This window comes from Brachionichthys hirsutus, chromosome 20 (assembly GCF_040956055.1).
Source record: "Brachionichthys hirsutus isolate HB-005 chromosome 20, CSIRO-AGI_Bhir_v1, whole genome shotgun sequence".
Lineage (NCBI taxonomy): Eukaryota > Metazoa > Chordata > Actinopteri > Lophiiformes > Brachionichthyidae > Brachionichthys > Brachionichthys hirsutus.
In genome coordinates, this window is record NC_090916.1 from 8,227,980 (window position 1) to 8,245,057 (window position 17,078).

General features: G+C 44.3%; 1 protein-coding gene across 1 annotated transcript in view; it reads right to left on the reverse strand.

The window, feature by feature from the left end:
* Positions 1–17,078, reverse strand: part of lama2 (laminin, alpha 2) — a 99,754-nt gene that overhangs the window by 20,187 nt on the left and 62,489 nt on the right. Inside the window, exons 28-40 of the mRNA XM_068754099.1 lie at positions 16,254–16,397; positions 13,484–13,660; positions 13,217–13,402; positions 12,971–13,089; positions 12,622–12,739; positions 11,132–11,284; positions 7,244–7,368; positions 7,063–7,149; positions 6,773–6,966; positions 4,708–4,850; positions 4,215–4,313; positions 2,508–2,619; positions 467–629 (exon numbers count right to left, since the gene is read on the reverse strand). Of these exons, the coding sequence (XP_068610200.1) occupies positions 467–629; positions 2,508–2,619; positions 4,215–4,313; positions 4,708–4,850; positions 6,773–6,966; positions 7,063–7,149; positions 7,244–7,368; positions 11,132–11,284; positions 12,622–12,739; positions 12,971–13,089; positions 13,217–13,402; positions 13,484–13,660; positions 16,254–16,397 (1,820 nt within the window). The remainder of the gene's footprint in view (positions 1–466; positions 630–2,507; positions 2,620–4,214; positions 4,314–4,707; positions 4,851–6,772; positions 6,967–7,062; positions 7,150–7,243; positions 7,369–11,131; positions 11,285–12,621; positions 12,740–12,970; positions 13,090–13,216; positions 13,403–13,483; positions 13,661–16,253; positions 16,398–17,078) is intronic.

Genomic DNA, 17,078 nt, shown 5'->3' on the forward strand with positions numbered 1-17,078 from the left:
CACACACATTTTGTTGGCTTGAACCCGTGGCTTTAAAACACGCTGCAATCAGACGTTTGCTGAATGGTATTTAATTATGACGGCAACCACGAATAAAATCAAGTGAAGTAAAAGGAGAAGAAAGTTGAAGGACAGGTGGTTATGCACAAATTAAAACCTTTCCCACAGAATAAAACATGCTTTCTTTCATTCCAGACATTGACTCAGCTCCATTATATACATATGAATGGTTTTTATATGGATCAGACGCAACCTCTTTTGAATGATTTTGCACTTAAGACGGCTTTAATAACTGGAAAAAGCTTTTGCAACTTGAGCTCTGAGCGTTAGCTGGTAGTCGTGTTATGAAGACAATTACAGAGGAAAGTACTGCATGATCAATAATAGTGATAAGAAAGTTCAGTCAGTCTGTCTGTAGTGTGTGTTTTTCTTGTGTTACATGTTGTGTGCGAGTGCGTGCGTTTACCCCATCTCCTCCTCGGCGATGCCCTTCTTCCCTCCCAGCTGCCGTTTCCTCATCTCGGCTAGCATGGCCTGGATCTCCTCCTTCATCTCTGCCAGGCTTTTGTCCGGAGCGCCATCTGCCCGCGAGAGAGTCCGGTTCAGGTCGGCCGCCTTCAACTGGAGTTCTGGACACACGGACACACAAAAGGAAAGTAAAGGTAGCGCCACAAATGCATATTTTATTAATTATGGTAATAACCACAAAGTTAATATTTACCGTACAGTTCTAAATATATAATGATGCTATCAGATCTGAATGACAGAGCTAAAAGCTAAGTGGCTCAAAAATTAAATGCTAATAAACTGATAATTCCTAATAATAATGTTTACCAAGACCTCTAGTTTAGAAACAGCTAAAAACCAAAACAACACAAATCCTGCTCTCATCTCCACACACACGTCCCAGCGAAGCTCGTGAAGTCTTCATCACTAATGGACATTTTGTCTGTCATGTCTCGTCTTTGCGGCTCCGAACAGAAAGAAACACAAACCCATTTGATCTCCGGGCATTTAAGCGCAGACTCACACTGAGCGACACACACACATCAACCGTTTGAACAAATTAAAGGAGGCGGAATCTGAAACCAATCAATGATGAAACTAAAGCGCTCCCGGGCTCGTCTGAACACCCAGACTACTGCAGCTTAATGAGGAGTGCAGCAGCAAAAACAGACGTGTATGTGCGTGCACGCGTGTGTGTGCAAAAAGATGTTTGCTACTGTGTTTCCCTCTTATCTGAAATGTAAACACTGTTATGATTAAAGCAACTTGAAACTGAAGAAATGTGCGTGTTTCTGGGTGTGTGTGTGTGTGTGTGTGTTTGTTTGTGGAATTGCAGCATTTCTGATTTGAAATGTAAACCTGATGAGATTAAATCCAAGACAGAACTAAAGCAACATGCTAATGAACAGCTGTACCGCGCATGTGTGTGTGTGTGTGTGTGTGTGTGGGTGCAAGCCTCTGTAAATTGGGCTGTGTGTTTGTTTGTGTGTGTCACAGCCATATAATTACATAGTGGAATTTAAAAGCCAATTAAATACTTAAAGCGTGTATGGAATCATATTATGTAAACAGAAGACACACACAGACCGAGGAAAGGGCATACAGTATTTTCTTGCCTCGTTACACGCGTGCGCTTCTGCACCAGTGTGTGTGTGTGTGCACGCTTGTGATAGCCACTAATTAAGTCTCTAATTGCTACTCTCAATCATCCATTGAGCCACAACACAAACTCTTCCATTCTCACACGCGCGCACGCACACACACACACACATGCACACCTACACACACACGCACACACACACATGTAATCACACTGTGATTAGGCGCAGGGCCAGAGAGCAAGAAGCGGACGGTTTTATCAAATCGAGTCACGTTGTGCTGGTTTTGTGACGCTCATTTCCTCCCAGACGCAGAATGATTTCAGAGTTTTAAGGAAGTGACTCAAAAGCACCTCCTGAATCCAACAAAAACTTGCCTGGAGCCATAAAGTGATATAAAGTTCAAAAGAGTCCCGGAGATTTCTGAAATTATTGTTTACTGGAAAGATGACTCGACACCTCATATGTGATAATTTTTCACAAACATAAAAATATGTTTTTAGGCTTTGCAGTCTGACAGGAAGCCAACATTTCAAGACTTGGTAAATATGATGCACGATTGGATTGGCTCTTCTTAAAAATGGCTTTCCACACTAATCTACTAAGTAATTTCGAGAGCAAACGCAGAAAAATAAATAAATAAAAATAATTGGTCAGAGTGTTTGTCTTACGCCTCTTTTCCAAGAATGGAGTTCTTTAAAGATGCTCAATCTTCAATTAACGGCTGCGTTAATGCATCCTGTATATATATAACCTGACGGTATATATCTATACTGTATTACATTACATAATAAATACATTTCCCACAGGGATTCCTCACAGCGTAACGAGATATAACGCAGCGTCTTCTAACAGCAGAATGAACAGAGACTACAAATCCCAGCAGGTGGCTGTTTCTGCTACCTCTGGCTCCCAGCAGCGTGTCCCTGATGAACTGCTCCAGGTCCTCGGCTCGCTTGTGAATCCTGTCGGCATCATCGTCAACCTGCTCGCCGTCAGCAGACACCTTAGTGGCCTGCACACACGCGCGCACGCACGCACACACACACACACACACACACACACACACCACACTTAAATAATAAACAAGTGTTGAATAAATGAACAGACTGACTCCTAACGAAGGACGAGGAGGATGTGAGGGACAGACAGGCGGACAGTCAATATTAGCGTGTGTGTTTGTGTGTGTAGTGTTTACTTTCTATTTTTCTTTGTTTACATGTACACACACACACACACACACACACACACACACACATATGCCACAACATACAGAAATGGATGAATTATTGACATGAAAGGAAAACAACCTGACAAATGAACCCCCCCCCCCCCCCCACACACACACACACACTCTCACAAGACCAGCAGAACAACAGATTGATGAATTCTTGACAGCCATGAAAACAAATCATAAAGAAAGAAACACACTGAAAGGAAGGAAGGTAATTATTTGTGTGACTTGACAAGACCGCGCTATATCATCTTAGCTGGTGTGTGTATGTGTGTGTGTGTGTGTATGTGTGTGCGTGTGATGGGGGGTGGGTGATAGCACCGCTGTCAACAAATGTCAAGCCCCCAGCGCCTAAATGGGTGCAGCTTGACAGCATGAATGCGAGTGGTGTTTTTCTCTTGCAGACACATTGCGGCGCCGCTCTGCTCCAGCAGCGACTCTTTTCTACTTTGGCTAAACTCCTCTTGGTGACATAACTGTGACTGCAAACATTTTAAATGGAGAGAATAATGTTTGTGTGCATGTTTACTTCTGTTTTGGGGGGGGGGCATTTTCTGAATGCTTCTGATGCAGAAACATTTACAATTCAAATCAATACATATAGCAATAAATAAATGTAATTCTCTATGATAAATTATAAATCAGACCCATTTTCTTTATTACATAACCCTGTTCATCATATTAATGACCTGATCCCAATCCTAATCCAGATCCAGGTATTTTCATTCCTGTGTCTGAGTCTCTGCTACTCGCACCCTCCTGCTGGTTAACCTGCAGGCTGGTGGGCATGAAACAGAATGTCAACGTGAGTTTGAACTCACGTTTAAGCATATTTAACACTTGTTTCTCCTCTTCATCCTGAAACAACGTCTGGAAAATGATCCCAAAGGAAAACCACACTCTTTGCGACTCAGCTTCAGTTTTGCGCTGGTGTGTTAGCGCTACTCATTTTTGTCCGATGCTAATAGCCTTCCATTGGTTTATTCGGCCCTGGACTCTGAGCAGATTAACCAGGTATGGTGCCCAGAGGTGTCTTAATTTGTCCGTAATTAATCCGGTCTCAGTTGTACACTCTGATCCTCTGGCTTTAACTATCCGACTGATCGCTCTGGAACTTGTAACGCCTTTGAGACATGGTCGAGTTGGACTCTTTTACTGCTGTACAGCCGAGTGTTCTGCCGCTGGATGGATGGGCCGTTTGTTCTCTTATAATGCACAGCCTGCTGTTTAAGTAACAAGCCTCATATCTCTGCTGCTCTCCCTCCCTGTGACTGTCTGTATTTGCAGCATCTGGTTATTTTTAGAGAGAAAACACAGAATGAGAAGGATAAAAAGACAGAAGACAACAGAGATTAGAGGGAGAGACGCGTCTCTACCCTGCTGTGCAGTTGGTCCATCTCCACGACCAGAGATTCCAAGTTGGAGTCGGCCAGTTGCAGTAATCTCTCCGGAGCTCTCTGAGGCGACAGCATGTGCTGCAGGAGAGAAAAGAGAGATGAAGGGATTACATGACGGACACATTTTTGCCCCAGGACAAGGCTTCTGAACCGCTAGGCTCGGCGCTGTGAAAGAAAATGAGCAGAGGAGGCACGATAGATAAAAAAAAAAAACTGACATGAAAAACCAGTGGGATTCATCTTTATATTCCTGTATTTTATCACAGTAAGCATTTAATTTAATTGTTGCGCACAACATTGGGAAACACTAAGGAACCACTTCCGTTAAACATCATGACCCCTAACTTACTGGAACTGGAACTAATGGGCAGATTAGCGATCGGTCAATCAAAACGAGAACTGACTTCAGTTCAGTGGAATGAATGAATGAATGACATCATTTCAATGAGAACGTCACAAAGCCACGTCTTACCTTGAGTTCCTCCGTCATGTTCTCAAAGCGGTACAGCACCTTATAAGGTGGTGGAAGGGGCGTGGTCAGGGTGACGTCGGTGATGATGCGATAGAGGCGGTCCATATCGCTGATCAACAAACCCGAGCACTCGTCGTCACAGGCTGGAAAAATACAGACACACAATGAAAGACGTAATGTCAAAGGTGTGTGTGTGTGTGTAGGTGTGTGTAGGTGTGTGTAGGTGTGTGTAGGGGCCCAATTTTTGACTCGTCAGAAAGAAATGAGGGCAATTTGAGCACTTTTCCTTTTGAATGAGCCTCCATCCTTTTTTGTGAGTCGGTAAACACACCAGTGTGTGGTCATGGTGACGGCTTTTATTTTTTATTTAAGTGACAAGCCTGTCAATGCATGAAATTCTGCCCAGCAGAGAGGTAAAAAACACCTATTAGGCGCACACACTGCAGGTTAAAAGCACACACACACACACAACAACAACAACACACCAGGGACTTCAGTGACACGCTACCCTGTGTGTGTGTGTGTGTGTGTGTGTGTGTGTGTGAATAACTATTCCCTTCTGCAGCTCAAGGCTGATTTATTGCAGGAATTAAAATTTCTGACAGGGGAAATCAAAGAAAAATAAAATTAAAAAAAAACTGTTTGACTCGATCAATCTCTGACAAAACTAGAACACACAAATACAGTAAGGCACTCATGCAGGAGCGCACGCACACACACACACACACACACACTGTTCACTGTACATAGGAGTTAGTAGCTCCTCATTAAATCCAAGCCATTCAATGATCCTAGTGATGGATTATAATTCAGTAACATCCGCACAGCATGGAAACATCAGTGCTACACAATTACAAGGTGCGATTACAACACACACGTCAACCATCTGTAGTAAAAAAAAACAACCCACAGAAAAGTATAAATAAAGCCAAAAAAAATTGAATAAAAAGATTTAATAAACATGCCGTCGCCTCACAAAAACAGCGCTTTAATTACGAGGCAGAACATGACTGAGCGCTCGGTAGAAATGAAATTGCTTTAAATGGATTTGACTTTTAAAGTTCACCTTACTGAAAGACGTGGAAAGGGAAAACATGATTAGTTGAATAACTCAGACTTGGCATGATGTTTAATTTCCAAGATTTAAAGGCGACACAAGCGAGTCCAATGTGCTCTGTAACTCACGAATACACCGTCCATATTGCATTTAGAGACCGAGCAGAGAGGTGGACGAGCTTCCTGCTTCCTGCTTCCTGAGACCAACCACTTCCAGAGTGTTGGGGAAAAGGAGAGAAACAGCAGTTCCATCGCTCCAGTTTGTGTAAACCACCAGGACTGATTATTGTCTGGACGTAGAGGTGAGCGGTTTTGGTGTCAAGGTGCACTGCGGCAGCCGTGCTGCCAATTTATGAACAGACGCTTTGCGTCTGACCGCATCAAGACCAGAGCAAGCAATTTCCACTCTGACCTGACAGCAGCAATTTCACATCAGCCTCTGTCTTACAATCTTTTCTTCTGTATTCGCTTTCTCGCCCCCCCCCCCCAGACATGCTAATGGAACCGAAGTGGCCTGACCATTACAATCATATCAAGTTTAAATTAGCTCCAAATGACATCGAAATTATTTTCTAAATGACTCGGATCTGACTTCAGCAATGATGCCCCCCCCGTCTCCCGTGGCAACTGAAGAAAGGTACTTTGACTGCTCATTTGCATTTCATCAGCAAAATAAATAAGAATTGCAACTTCAGGTAATAACAGTGAAAAGAAAAGACAACAGGACGCTGTCTTTATGATCTGGGGACGTCCCTCTGTTGTAGCTTCTGCCGTTAGCTGTTTCTTCAATAATTCATCCCAGATGTTGGGAAAACATCTGGGTTTCTGACCCTTCTTTGAGTATTTCTTTACCACATAATGAAAACCAGGATCACAACGATTGCTCTGCATTACGTTGCATTTTAAACAGCGTCCCCCAGCTTGTTTGGAATAATCGCTCGTCCAAACAAAGCGAAAGATCAAAGAAGAAGCAAAAAGGATGAGACGAAAAGCTGTGTGTTAATCTTACAGATGATCCCAGCTGCTCCACACACATGCCTCTCCATGCACTGGTCACACGACTGCCCCGATGCCCCGAGCCTGCAGCGGCACTGCCCCGTGACGGCGTCGCACGGTCCAGCCAATGCCCCCCACGGGGAACACTTACACTCCTCGCAGCGGCCGCCTGGCATCCGTGGATTACCATGGTAACCGGTAGAACACCTGGAAGGGGGAGGGGGGTTAAAGAAATCCACGAGTTCTAAAATGACCTTGTAATAAATATTGAAATTAAGACTGATTTTCTCAGTGTGATTTTACCTCTCACAGTATTTGCCCTCGTACCCCTCTGCACAGGCGGTGCATCTGTAGTCATCGTACCCCTCTGCTGCACAGGTGGGACTAAAACTAGACACAGTAAGAGACGTTCTGTTAGCAGATTGATGATAAATGGCCTAAAACGTAATAATGATCTGAATGCATGCAAACACAGGGAGGCTACTTGTTCTGGGGGCTGGTGAGGGGGCAGGCGCAGGGCCTGCAGTCGTCATGCAAACCCCGGACCACGCCGTAGAATCCCGGAACGCAGCGTTCACACCTGTCACCCTCCGTGTTGTCCTGGCAGTTCTGCACAAACACACACAAACACACAACATTTTAATTAGACGTACGGTAATTGACTTCCATTCATCCCGATCTGGAGCCTGATCTGTGGGAGTTAGTGTGTGTAGTTACAAATGCAAAATGTGATTGTGCAAGAACAAACTCTGCTTCGTCAAAAAGTGTTTCATCTTCCCAAATTAAATTAACAGCAGTTATGCTACACTTTTATCTGCGGGTTGTATTTAAATATCGCCTTTGGCACGGGGAAAATAAGACTGCAGATTCGCTTGAGCGGGGGGGGGGGAATAATAGTTTGTGGCTCTGTGGAATAAAATTAATCTAAACTACTTCACATACGCTGAAGTCAGATCATCTGATCAAAGATTGATTAATATTCACAAAGCTCTGTGTGCCAACTTGGCACAATTTGACAATGAGAATGTAAAAATGACAGACACTTTGGGGTCACACAGCATCCCACACCCTGATGAACGACACAGTGGCATTGTGGAGAGTTTATTTTTTTTGGAGGGGGGGGGGGGGTAATTATCCTGACACCGGATGAGGAATACGATAACTATTGTTGGCATGATCAGCAGTCGGTTCGCGTCACCACCGGTGATTACAGCAGCACTTCTGACCAGCGCTGGGCTTCGCCGTCTGATGACAAATTCAGGGAAGGTTAGTGAAATGTTTGACAACATGCTGGCAGAGAGGCGCGTTTGGATTGCAGCTGCTCCTGCGGCTCCGAGCGTCTCTGCAGCTCCAGCAGCAGGGAAATCATTACTCACACTCATTACTGCCCGGCTGGGACTATTTTCTGATAGGATGTGTCTGAACGGGGGTAACGAACGGTGCAAACCCACGTGTCGAAGAGTTTAATAAGCTGCCTTCAAAGTCCTCTCACCTGGATTCCACTCACCTGCTGAAGCCACACGGCACACCAGTTGGAGTGCAAATATTGTCATAGCCAGATATGTGCTCAACACACACACATATATATATATATATCTGTACTGTAAATTTCCACACACTGTATAGAAAGGTGTACACACAGTGTATACTTAATCATGTCCTCAGGGCTGACTCTGGGTTTTTCATGTTCGCCTTGCTTGTTGAAATTGAGAAATTCAATCAGTGCAACAAGAAGTCGCCTCCTAACGAAGCAAGTTTTTCCATTAACTTCCTGTAGTCCTCGTTACCGCTAATTACAACCGAAGCAAACTCGTTTAGCATTTTCAATTTAGCCTGCTTGGTTAGAAAATGCTAATGACGTGCCGTTACGGAGAGCGAGATGGAAATTGGTGAGAGGGGGCGGGGGCGGGGGGTAGTGGCTGGGAGGCAGACCGGGACAGAGATGAGAACACACGGGAAGGGGGGGTGGGGAAGATGTTAAACAGGAGAAGATGGAAGAAAGAATGAGGTGAAGGTTTCACAGCCCGCCAGTCGTTACCTCCACCAAAGAGGTTGTGTTTTTGTCAGGATTTATCTGTTTGTCTGCAACATAACTCAAAAAGGTAAGTTATCTTGATGAAACCTTCAGGACATGTTGGTAATGTTACTTAACACCGAATTTCATCTGGATCTGATCCAGATTGCGGATAGCATTGAACGTTTTCAAAAAAATAGGGGTACACTTGCGTTTCGGCCTGCTGTGCATTAAATATCAGAGACAGAGATTTCTAACAAGCGTCAACTTATAGCTGGGTCGATTCCACATCGGCGCAGGTCAACAGATTTTTCTGTCTTTAATACCTGAGGAAACAGATCCAGTTCAAATCGGGGTAAATTATCACATCAAAACAATTTTGTTTTTGGACCCTTTCAAAATTGTGTCTTCAAAAGCTCTGGATCTATAGATCCAGAAGAATCCGCCATTACTGAAAGTGATGCTTTTAGTGTTTACCTTCTAAACTAATAATGATATCAACATGATAAAATAAATCTAGGATAATAATTTTGATAATAAATCACAATATAGGGAGACTGAGCTGCTTGGCGGAGGTCTGAGCTGTCTGAGTGCGTTTCGAGTTCAAAATCTTGTGATGATTTGCAAAATGTCCAAATTGCACCAAATTCGACACGGAACATTCATGGGTCCCCACTTAAACACCCACAAGTGTGAAGTCAACAGCAAGAAGATATTCAAAATAAAATACAGCTTTTTAAGTTCGAAGTATATTCATAATTTTCATCCAAATGTCATTGCTTTAAGAATGTTTTAACAGGAATAGAAAGTTCCATTTAGCCTGCACCGGTCACAACCTTTAAAATACATTTAATGGTAGAGAAAATTACAGGGAAACATTTCCTACATAATTGCTGAATGTTTTAGGTGTTCTGTTTTTATGTATTTCAGTCACACTCCGTCAAAACCAAACGGCAAATCCGGCACCCGCAACCCTGCTTTTAACGAAAAACGGAGCTCCGTCGGACACTTAGTTATTCTAATTCATTTACAGCTCCTGCTTGTCAGTAATAGTGCTGCAAGTTTTAAATGGAAGCAGGTGAACCGCTTGAAGTACCTGCATATTCCATTATGTGCATGAAAAAAAAAAGAGGCAGCATCTTTTAGCATTTACTGTCAAGTGTTTAGACCTATTCGTCGTTCCGGCGATCCATCATTCATCAAGCAGCGTAATTAAAAGGCTTGTTGTCGGCTTTTAAAATGAGTCTCAGCCGGGAGGACAGTATCAGCAGCAGAGATTTCACTGTGTTTTAGCAGATCACATCTGAGCGGTTCTGTTGGATCCTGATTGGGTTTCCGTCCCCATCTCAGCAGTTCCAGCTCAGAGATCTGTCACGCTTTTATCTAAAGTTAAAAAGGACGCCTTTTAAATCAGATTTAAAAGAGATAACGACCGATCAAGCTTGCTCAGTGTGGAGAAATGAGGTTCATGCTTAAAGGTCAACGCTAACGTCGCCTTTCTGTATCTAAATATCGTCAGATGTGATCATCGCAAGCCCCGCAGCGACAGAGTGGGCGTTCGTGCTGCGGAAGGGATAAATTAGGGCGCCTGCTTGTAGGTGGGGATGCTGTCCGTAGTAATGAAACGGAGAGGAGGAGATTGACAGGCAAACAGATACCTAATTCCATCCCTCCTCTGTAGCCATCAACAGACAGGAGAGGAAAAACAGGGGAGCCGGGGGGGATAGCCAAGAAAAGAGGAAGGCAGAGCTGCTAAAAAGAGAAAATACACACTCCACTGCCGATTAAATATGTAATCCCGTGTTTATTAAGACAAATAAGTAATACTCTCCTGGGTCTGTGGACTTTTTCAAAGCACCGGACTTCCTGTTATACAAATGAAGCAGCGCTAACTGCTAACAAGCCCGACAAACATGAATGAGGCAGCTCTTTTTTTTAAGCTCTCCTTCTTCCCTGGACAAAATAATAACATCAATAAATGGTCAGACTGAAGATCCAGCAAACCCGAAACTGCTGAACGCACGTTGTGTTGGAACTGTGATCAGATTTACCTTTCTGATAACGTTTTCTGAGCGAAAGAGAGTTTTGGCTCGGAGCCAAAGGAGAAGAAATGACACCAAATATGAATCTGGGGTCGTTAATTATCACACGGTTAATTACAGTAGCTGACAATGATCCCAACACACACACACACACACACACACACACACACACACACACACACACCAATTTAATCTCCATCTGACCTCACTTTCTTCTCCTGGAACCACCCGGCATATGGCTGTAAAAGTGTCTCCAGTGTCAGAACACACACACACACACACACACACTCACACACACACTCACACACACACTTACCTGGCATATGGATGTCTCGGGGTCACAGGTGGACGAGTGCCCACTGCATTGGCACTGGACGCAGCTGCCCATGCCGGCAGCAGTGGGGACCCTCGATGCCGGAACAGATGCCGGGGATCCGGCGCGAAGTCGGTAGAAACCAGCAGCGCACTCCTGCAAGACGACAAAAAAAAAATACAGGTTACAGTCGTGATGGAAAACACACACGGACCAACACAATTACCCCTCATTGTTGTTTCTCTGTTGACCCCCCCTCTCTTCCACACACATACACACAATGAAGAGTTATTTCCTCCAGTAACTTCTGAATACTCAAGCACATACACTGATATGCTAAGTAACTCGCCCCCCCTCTCCCCCCCGCCCCCCCCCCTTCAGCAATAATTAATGGAGTCCATTTAAAGAGCCATCTGTTCCTTCTGCTAGCGCTAAATGCCCGTTTAAAAATACTTTATTAACAACGACTGCAGCTACAAATAGAAGGCCCATCTGTCAGCCGAGCCCTCCGCGACCCGAGCATTTCAGGTTTTCGCTGTTTGGCTCCCCCCCCCCCCCCCCCAAAGATTCTAAATTATAAATACAGCTAATTCTTCGAGGGGAGAGAAATGGACAGAATGATCAGATGCACACCAAGTCGTGGGACACAAAGTAAAACAGAGGTTAGAAAATGTTTTTGCGAAGTTTGCAGGCAAATTTATGCATTCCTACGAGCTTATCGGAGTCGTGCATAAACGGCTCCGAGGCGCCAACCGTCCAGAGGAGTCGCTCACAGCCGCCGGCCTCCGAGCGACGTAAGCTGTCCCCCCCCCGAAAAAAAAAAACTCATTAAAGTGAAGATGGAGTCGCTGCTGTGTGTTTTCTGTGGCTTAAGAGGAGGAACTGGACGCAGCTGAAAGTCAATTGCTTTGACAGAATCACAAGACGCTCGGCGAGGATTTAATCCAAGCACAGGAGAATATAAAGGCATCGCGGAGGCTTAAAAGTCACAAATAAATGTAAATTGGAAAGCAGTGAGATGCTATTGAAAGCAGAGTGTGTGACCTCCACGTTTGGATTCTCTGTCAGCGTGAAGGCAGCGGACCAGAAGTCCTCTCAGCGCTCGCTTTAATTACTGTCTGTTATATCACATCCAAAGTTCTGGGCTGGTGTCAATATTATCTTTCGCTTTACTGGATCTAACTTTTATAGAACTTGATTATAATGTTGTAAATACACGTCTGCCTTCTGCTGCAGCGCTGAAGTGACGAAACCAAGTTGATTAGCGCAAATTAACTCACTGATGTCTTTTTAACCGAGCGAATATTTGAGAGAAAGCTTTGTTGTTGGTTCACCTGCTGGGGCTCCACTTTTCACTGGACTCATTTTCTCTGCTTGTCTCTGGTTTTCTTTTTGAAGTGACATTTATCTATTTTTAGAGGTAGATTGTCTTTCAGAAGGACCCTTTGATAGAATATGTGTGCATTCCTGTGAGCGAGCCAACGTGAACACACCTCACAGGAGTATCCGGAGTAGCCGCTGGGGCAGTCGCACTTTTCAACCTGATGGGCTTTCTCGCTCTGGCTGGTCGGCCGTCCTTCCTCGGCGACCGTCAGGCTGATTTCTGAAATACTGGATCACAAAAAGAAGGTTTTTATCATGTCAAGTAATACTGTGTATATATATTACTTATATAAGCATACATTTACATACACAAGGAGAACCATGATGCTAATTTGTTATGCAATGCCACACCATCCCGTATTAGGCAATCAAATTGCATATTTAAAGATGAAAAACACTGCAGGGAGGTGCATGGTGTGTGCGTGTGTGTGTGAGTGTGTGTGTGCTTGAGTATTTTACCGGCTTTGCCTCATCAGGTTCCCGTGTGATGCTTTAATTAAGATGTACTCCACATAGAACAAAATGTCCATGAAGTCCTCCCGGGTCATGGATCGACCATCTGCGTACTTCCAGTCATGCTGCACGGACACACGCACACACACACACACACACACACACACACACAGATTTGTATTTTACCATGTAATGACAGAGAGAACTCTCAATATTAAGCTTGGGTCCATTACTTTTGTAGCACGACTGTACCTCTGTCATGTCAATCTCGTGGCGGGTGAGTTGACCAATCTGGAGTCCCGGAATTTGACGCGTCATCAAGACGTTGCGGTTGGGACCGCCCTTAATGATGACCTCAGGCTCGTAGGAGGACGGACCGGTTTCATCTCTGGCCTCGTAGTACACCGCGTATTTCAGCTGCCCACCGTACGCTGTGATCTAATGACAGGAGAGGAACTGATTAAAGCTGAATCATCGCTTTCTGACAGAAACATCTCAGTTTAAGGAGCTTTTCCCAACCATGGAGCCTCTGAACTGCTGCGGCAGCCTCCAGTAGTAGGGTTCAGAGAGAGCTGAGGCCACCAGGTCTGCGTTGGCGAGGATCTCCGGGTGCTGGAAAGTAACTCCTCTCCTCGTCTCCACAGTGTTGGATCCGTCCACCAGGGGGAGCACCTTCTGCTCCGGCTTCAGCGTCAACTGGGAAGCAAAGCTAACATGAGGCCGCTGCCCAGTATGGGCAGATTCCCAGATTCATGGGATTGCTAGCGTTTTATAGTCGATGGCTATAAATGAAATGCAATTGTTTCCTCTACTCCCATTGGAGCAGACAAACAATGCGCCATCTTCTCCCGATTTCATTACAAAATGTCCCCATCTTTGGTTTCTTTCCATGTTTTCTTGTTTTCATCTGTGGGCCCAGAGGATCGGAAGCATTCTCGATAAGGAATGAAAACCACTTGATCGGAACATAATTTGAATCAGACACTTCTACTCCCCGAGGTTCAGTGACACTATACCTGAACAGTTGGATGCACAATTATCAATGATCGCAACCCCAAACAAACGATACGGGCATTTACAGCTGTGCTGTAATTCGTCTCGGCTGACAGCGATCAAAGCCGCCGTTTACTTCTGTTCTTAGTATAAAGACTGCTTTCTGTTGTTCTCGTGGTCAAAAGCCTGAGAAGGTAAATGTCTGATTAGAAGCTGAACCTGCCGGAGTCACCCCGCCTCCTTTGACTCATGTTTGATTTATTACTGAGAGTCTTGAGGAAAATCTCAGTGCCTCTCCATCCTCTCCTGCCTCCCACTTAATATGTTGATATTGCAATATTATCTGAATAATATCAGCCTTTATTATTGACTGCGGGCGGTGTTTGAGTGGACTGATTTAAAAATAGATTCTTCTCCTCCAGCCTTGGTCTCTGCCTCTCTCCAGGCTGATAGCAACGCCATTATGGAGAAGGATCCTTTTGGTTGAGTGGAAAGAATCAGAAATCTATATGAAAGAACTAAAGCTTGGACACGCCCGCAACACCGGCTGCATAATGAAGAGGCGTTCAAACACGGGAAGTTACTGAATCTCGCTTCAATGTGTTGCTGCTGTTGCAGCCGTTGAATCAAAGGAGATGAATTTGTGTCCAAGTACAAAGGTGACCGCTGGAAAAACTCATTTTGCGCTGACGCGGATGGAACCGCGACCTCTATCGCGGCAAAGAATAACAAGCCGACAAGACAGAGGGCTAAGTTCAAACGTGCAAATAAGAAAACTTGAGGGAACCAATTATGAGATGCACAATTTCAGGGTCGCTGCAAAGCTTTGGTGAAATTTCACTGGATTCTGTCCAGATCTTTTTTGAGGGGAAGTGAAATGAGGCTATAAAAGACCTTCAAACAGATTTACCTGTCGTTGCATTTATTTCTGTGTACGCATTGGTGTAGTTGTTTTTGACATCAACACAACACGGACGTTTGTGCTGGCTCTTTTTGTTCAGCCCATTAAACATGTCCTTCCTTCAAGTACATTTTGTGAATTTTGAAGCTCTTTCCATCAAGTTCACATCTAAATCTTGCCAATCACGCTTAGACTCTCTCTCAATAGTTTCGACATCACAAACTGTTTCACGATAAAAAAACAAGACAATCAAGACATTAATTAAACGGATGCTGACATTCAACCCGCCTCGCCCAGAATCAGTGAAACCAAAAATAAATATCGATCGAACATTTAAGGAGCATTTTCCGACACAGTATATACGACAAATATTTTATTTTATTTTTTCCAGACACACGTCTGACTGACTTTATCACAGCTCTAATTTGAATTGCATCGGTGTGTGTTTCTTTTTGCTAACCTTTGAATAATCCCATTTCTTGTCTTTGTATACTGTATGTAAATGCATGTCTATTGAGTATGAGTATAGTGTGTGTGTGTGTGTGTGTGTGTGTGTGTGTGTATGTGCACGCGTGTGTGTGTCCCACTGCACAGTGTAATCTCACGATTCAGTGGTTCAGAGAAAATCTCCCTCTTTCCAATAAACTCTCCATTCTCTCTCTCTCTCTCTCTCTCTCTCTCTCAACAATAAAATAAATAAAAATCACCCCGTCCGGTAACGGGGGGGTCGATTAAAAACAGGTCATCTCTCAATGAACTCAAAAAACCATTGTGTGGATTGGACATAAAAAGCTGAAGAGACATTTCTGTCCTCTGGAAGGACGAGAGAGACAAACACTGATGATCGACTCGCTTCTTCCACAAACAGAGACTATGCAATGGTTAAAATGCGCGATGAGCATGAAAGAAATAGCTTCTTATTCACTTCTTCCTGTCTTATTTTGCACTGGTGTCCTTTAACACGACAGTAAATCATTCTGTAATTAATATTATAGTTTGTAGAAATCATGACAAAATTACCAGCGAATAATTTAACCACATTTACTTCCAGATTAACCGTCTTTAAAACTTTGTACTTCTCTACTTTCGTCGCTGGCGGATGTCAGGCGAGCAGAAAAAAAAGATGAATTAGCTTTAAATATTTGAACAAGTCCCTGATTGCCCGTAGATAACGATAAATGGATAACATGGCAGGATGCAGAGACAGCTGTCAAACGTGGCGTCTCAGCAAGGAAGCTGGCACCGACGGCACGGATTACAGGCAAGGACAACTACCGCGGAGACAAGCGGGGACGGGGACGGAGACAAGGAACAGGAGAATCTGTGGTTCTAAGTAGTCTTACAGCCGTTGTCTAAAAGTACTTGAGTGTATGCTCATCAACCCCCCCGACTCACCCACATCCGGATGAGTCCTTGTGCTTCGACGCAGCTCCGCGTCAGGCCGTAACAGTAACACTTGCTGCATCCGAGGGGATTTCGAACCGACAACCCGAATGTGTCTGGCTTACAGCCGTCACAGTTGTCTCCTTCAACGTTTGCCTGAGCGACAAAAGAAATGAGAGAGGAACATCGATTAAGGCTAAATCCAACCAATCTCGTGAGAAACATGTAGGAATAATCGATTTATGAGAAGCAACAATTGTCTTTGGAGGCAATCATTACTTAATAATACCCGTTAGAATACTTTCAACCCCACCGTAGCAGGAAAAGAGCTCTTGAATGGCTCGGCTGCAGTAGAAATAAATCTCGGTCTGCAATGAATTGCGTACATTTAGAGTAAATAATCTGAGAGCTGACGGGTCTAAAATTAGATGGTGGACAGGGCTGTGTATTAAGCCTCCCCCCCGGCTAAGAAAATAGAAAAGGCTTATAGTGCTGTCAACTAGACGTCATCCAATTACCGTTGAGTGCTGTCAAAACCTCCTGCAGTTTGGCGAGAACAACAGAAGACTGCAAGGCAAAGGTGAGGGAATGGAGAGCAACTTTAACTCTCTACACTGGGAATATTTATCACAAGCAGGTACGACTTTATTTATGGTCACTGTGCGATGACGAGAAGGTCTATAAGCATGAGGACGCTGATCGATTCTCCTGCTCAGGTAATGAGGAAATGCAGGTAAATAAGATACAACCAGATACAGACAGAGAGACAGACAGGATGAGACGAGCCACAGACTGCAGACAAACAGCTGAGTGACAGACTGTTAGCTTCACACTGAC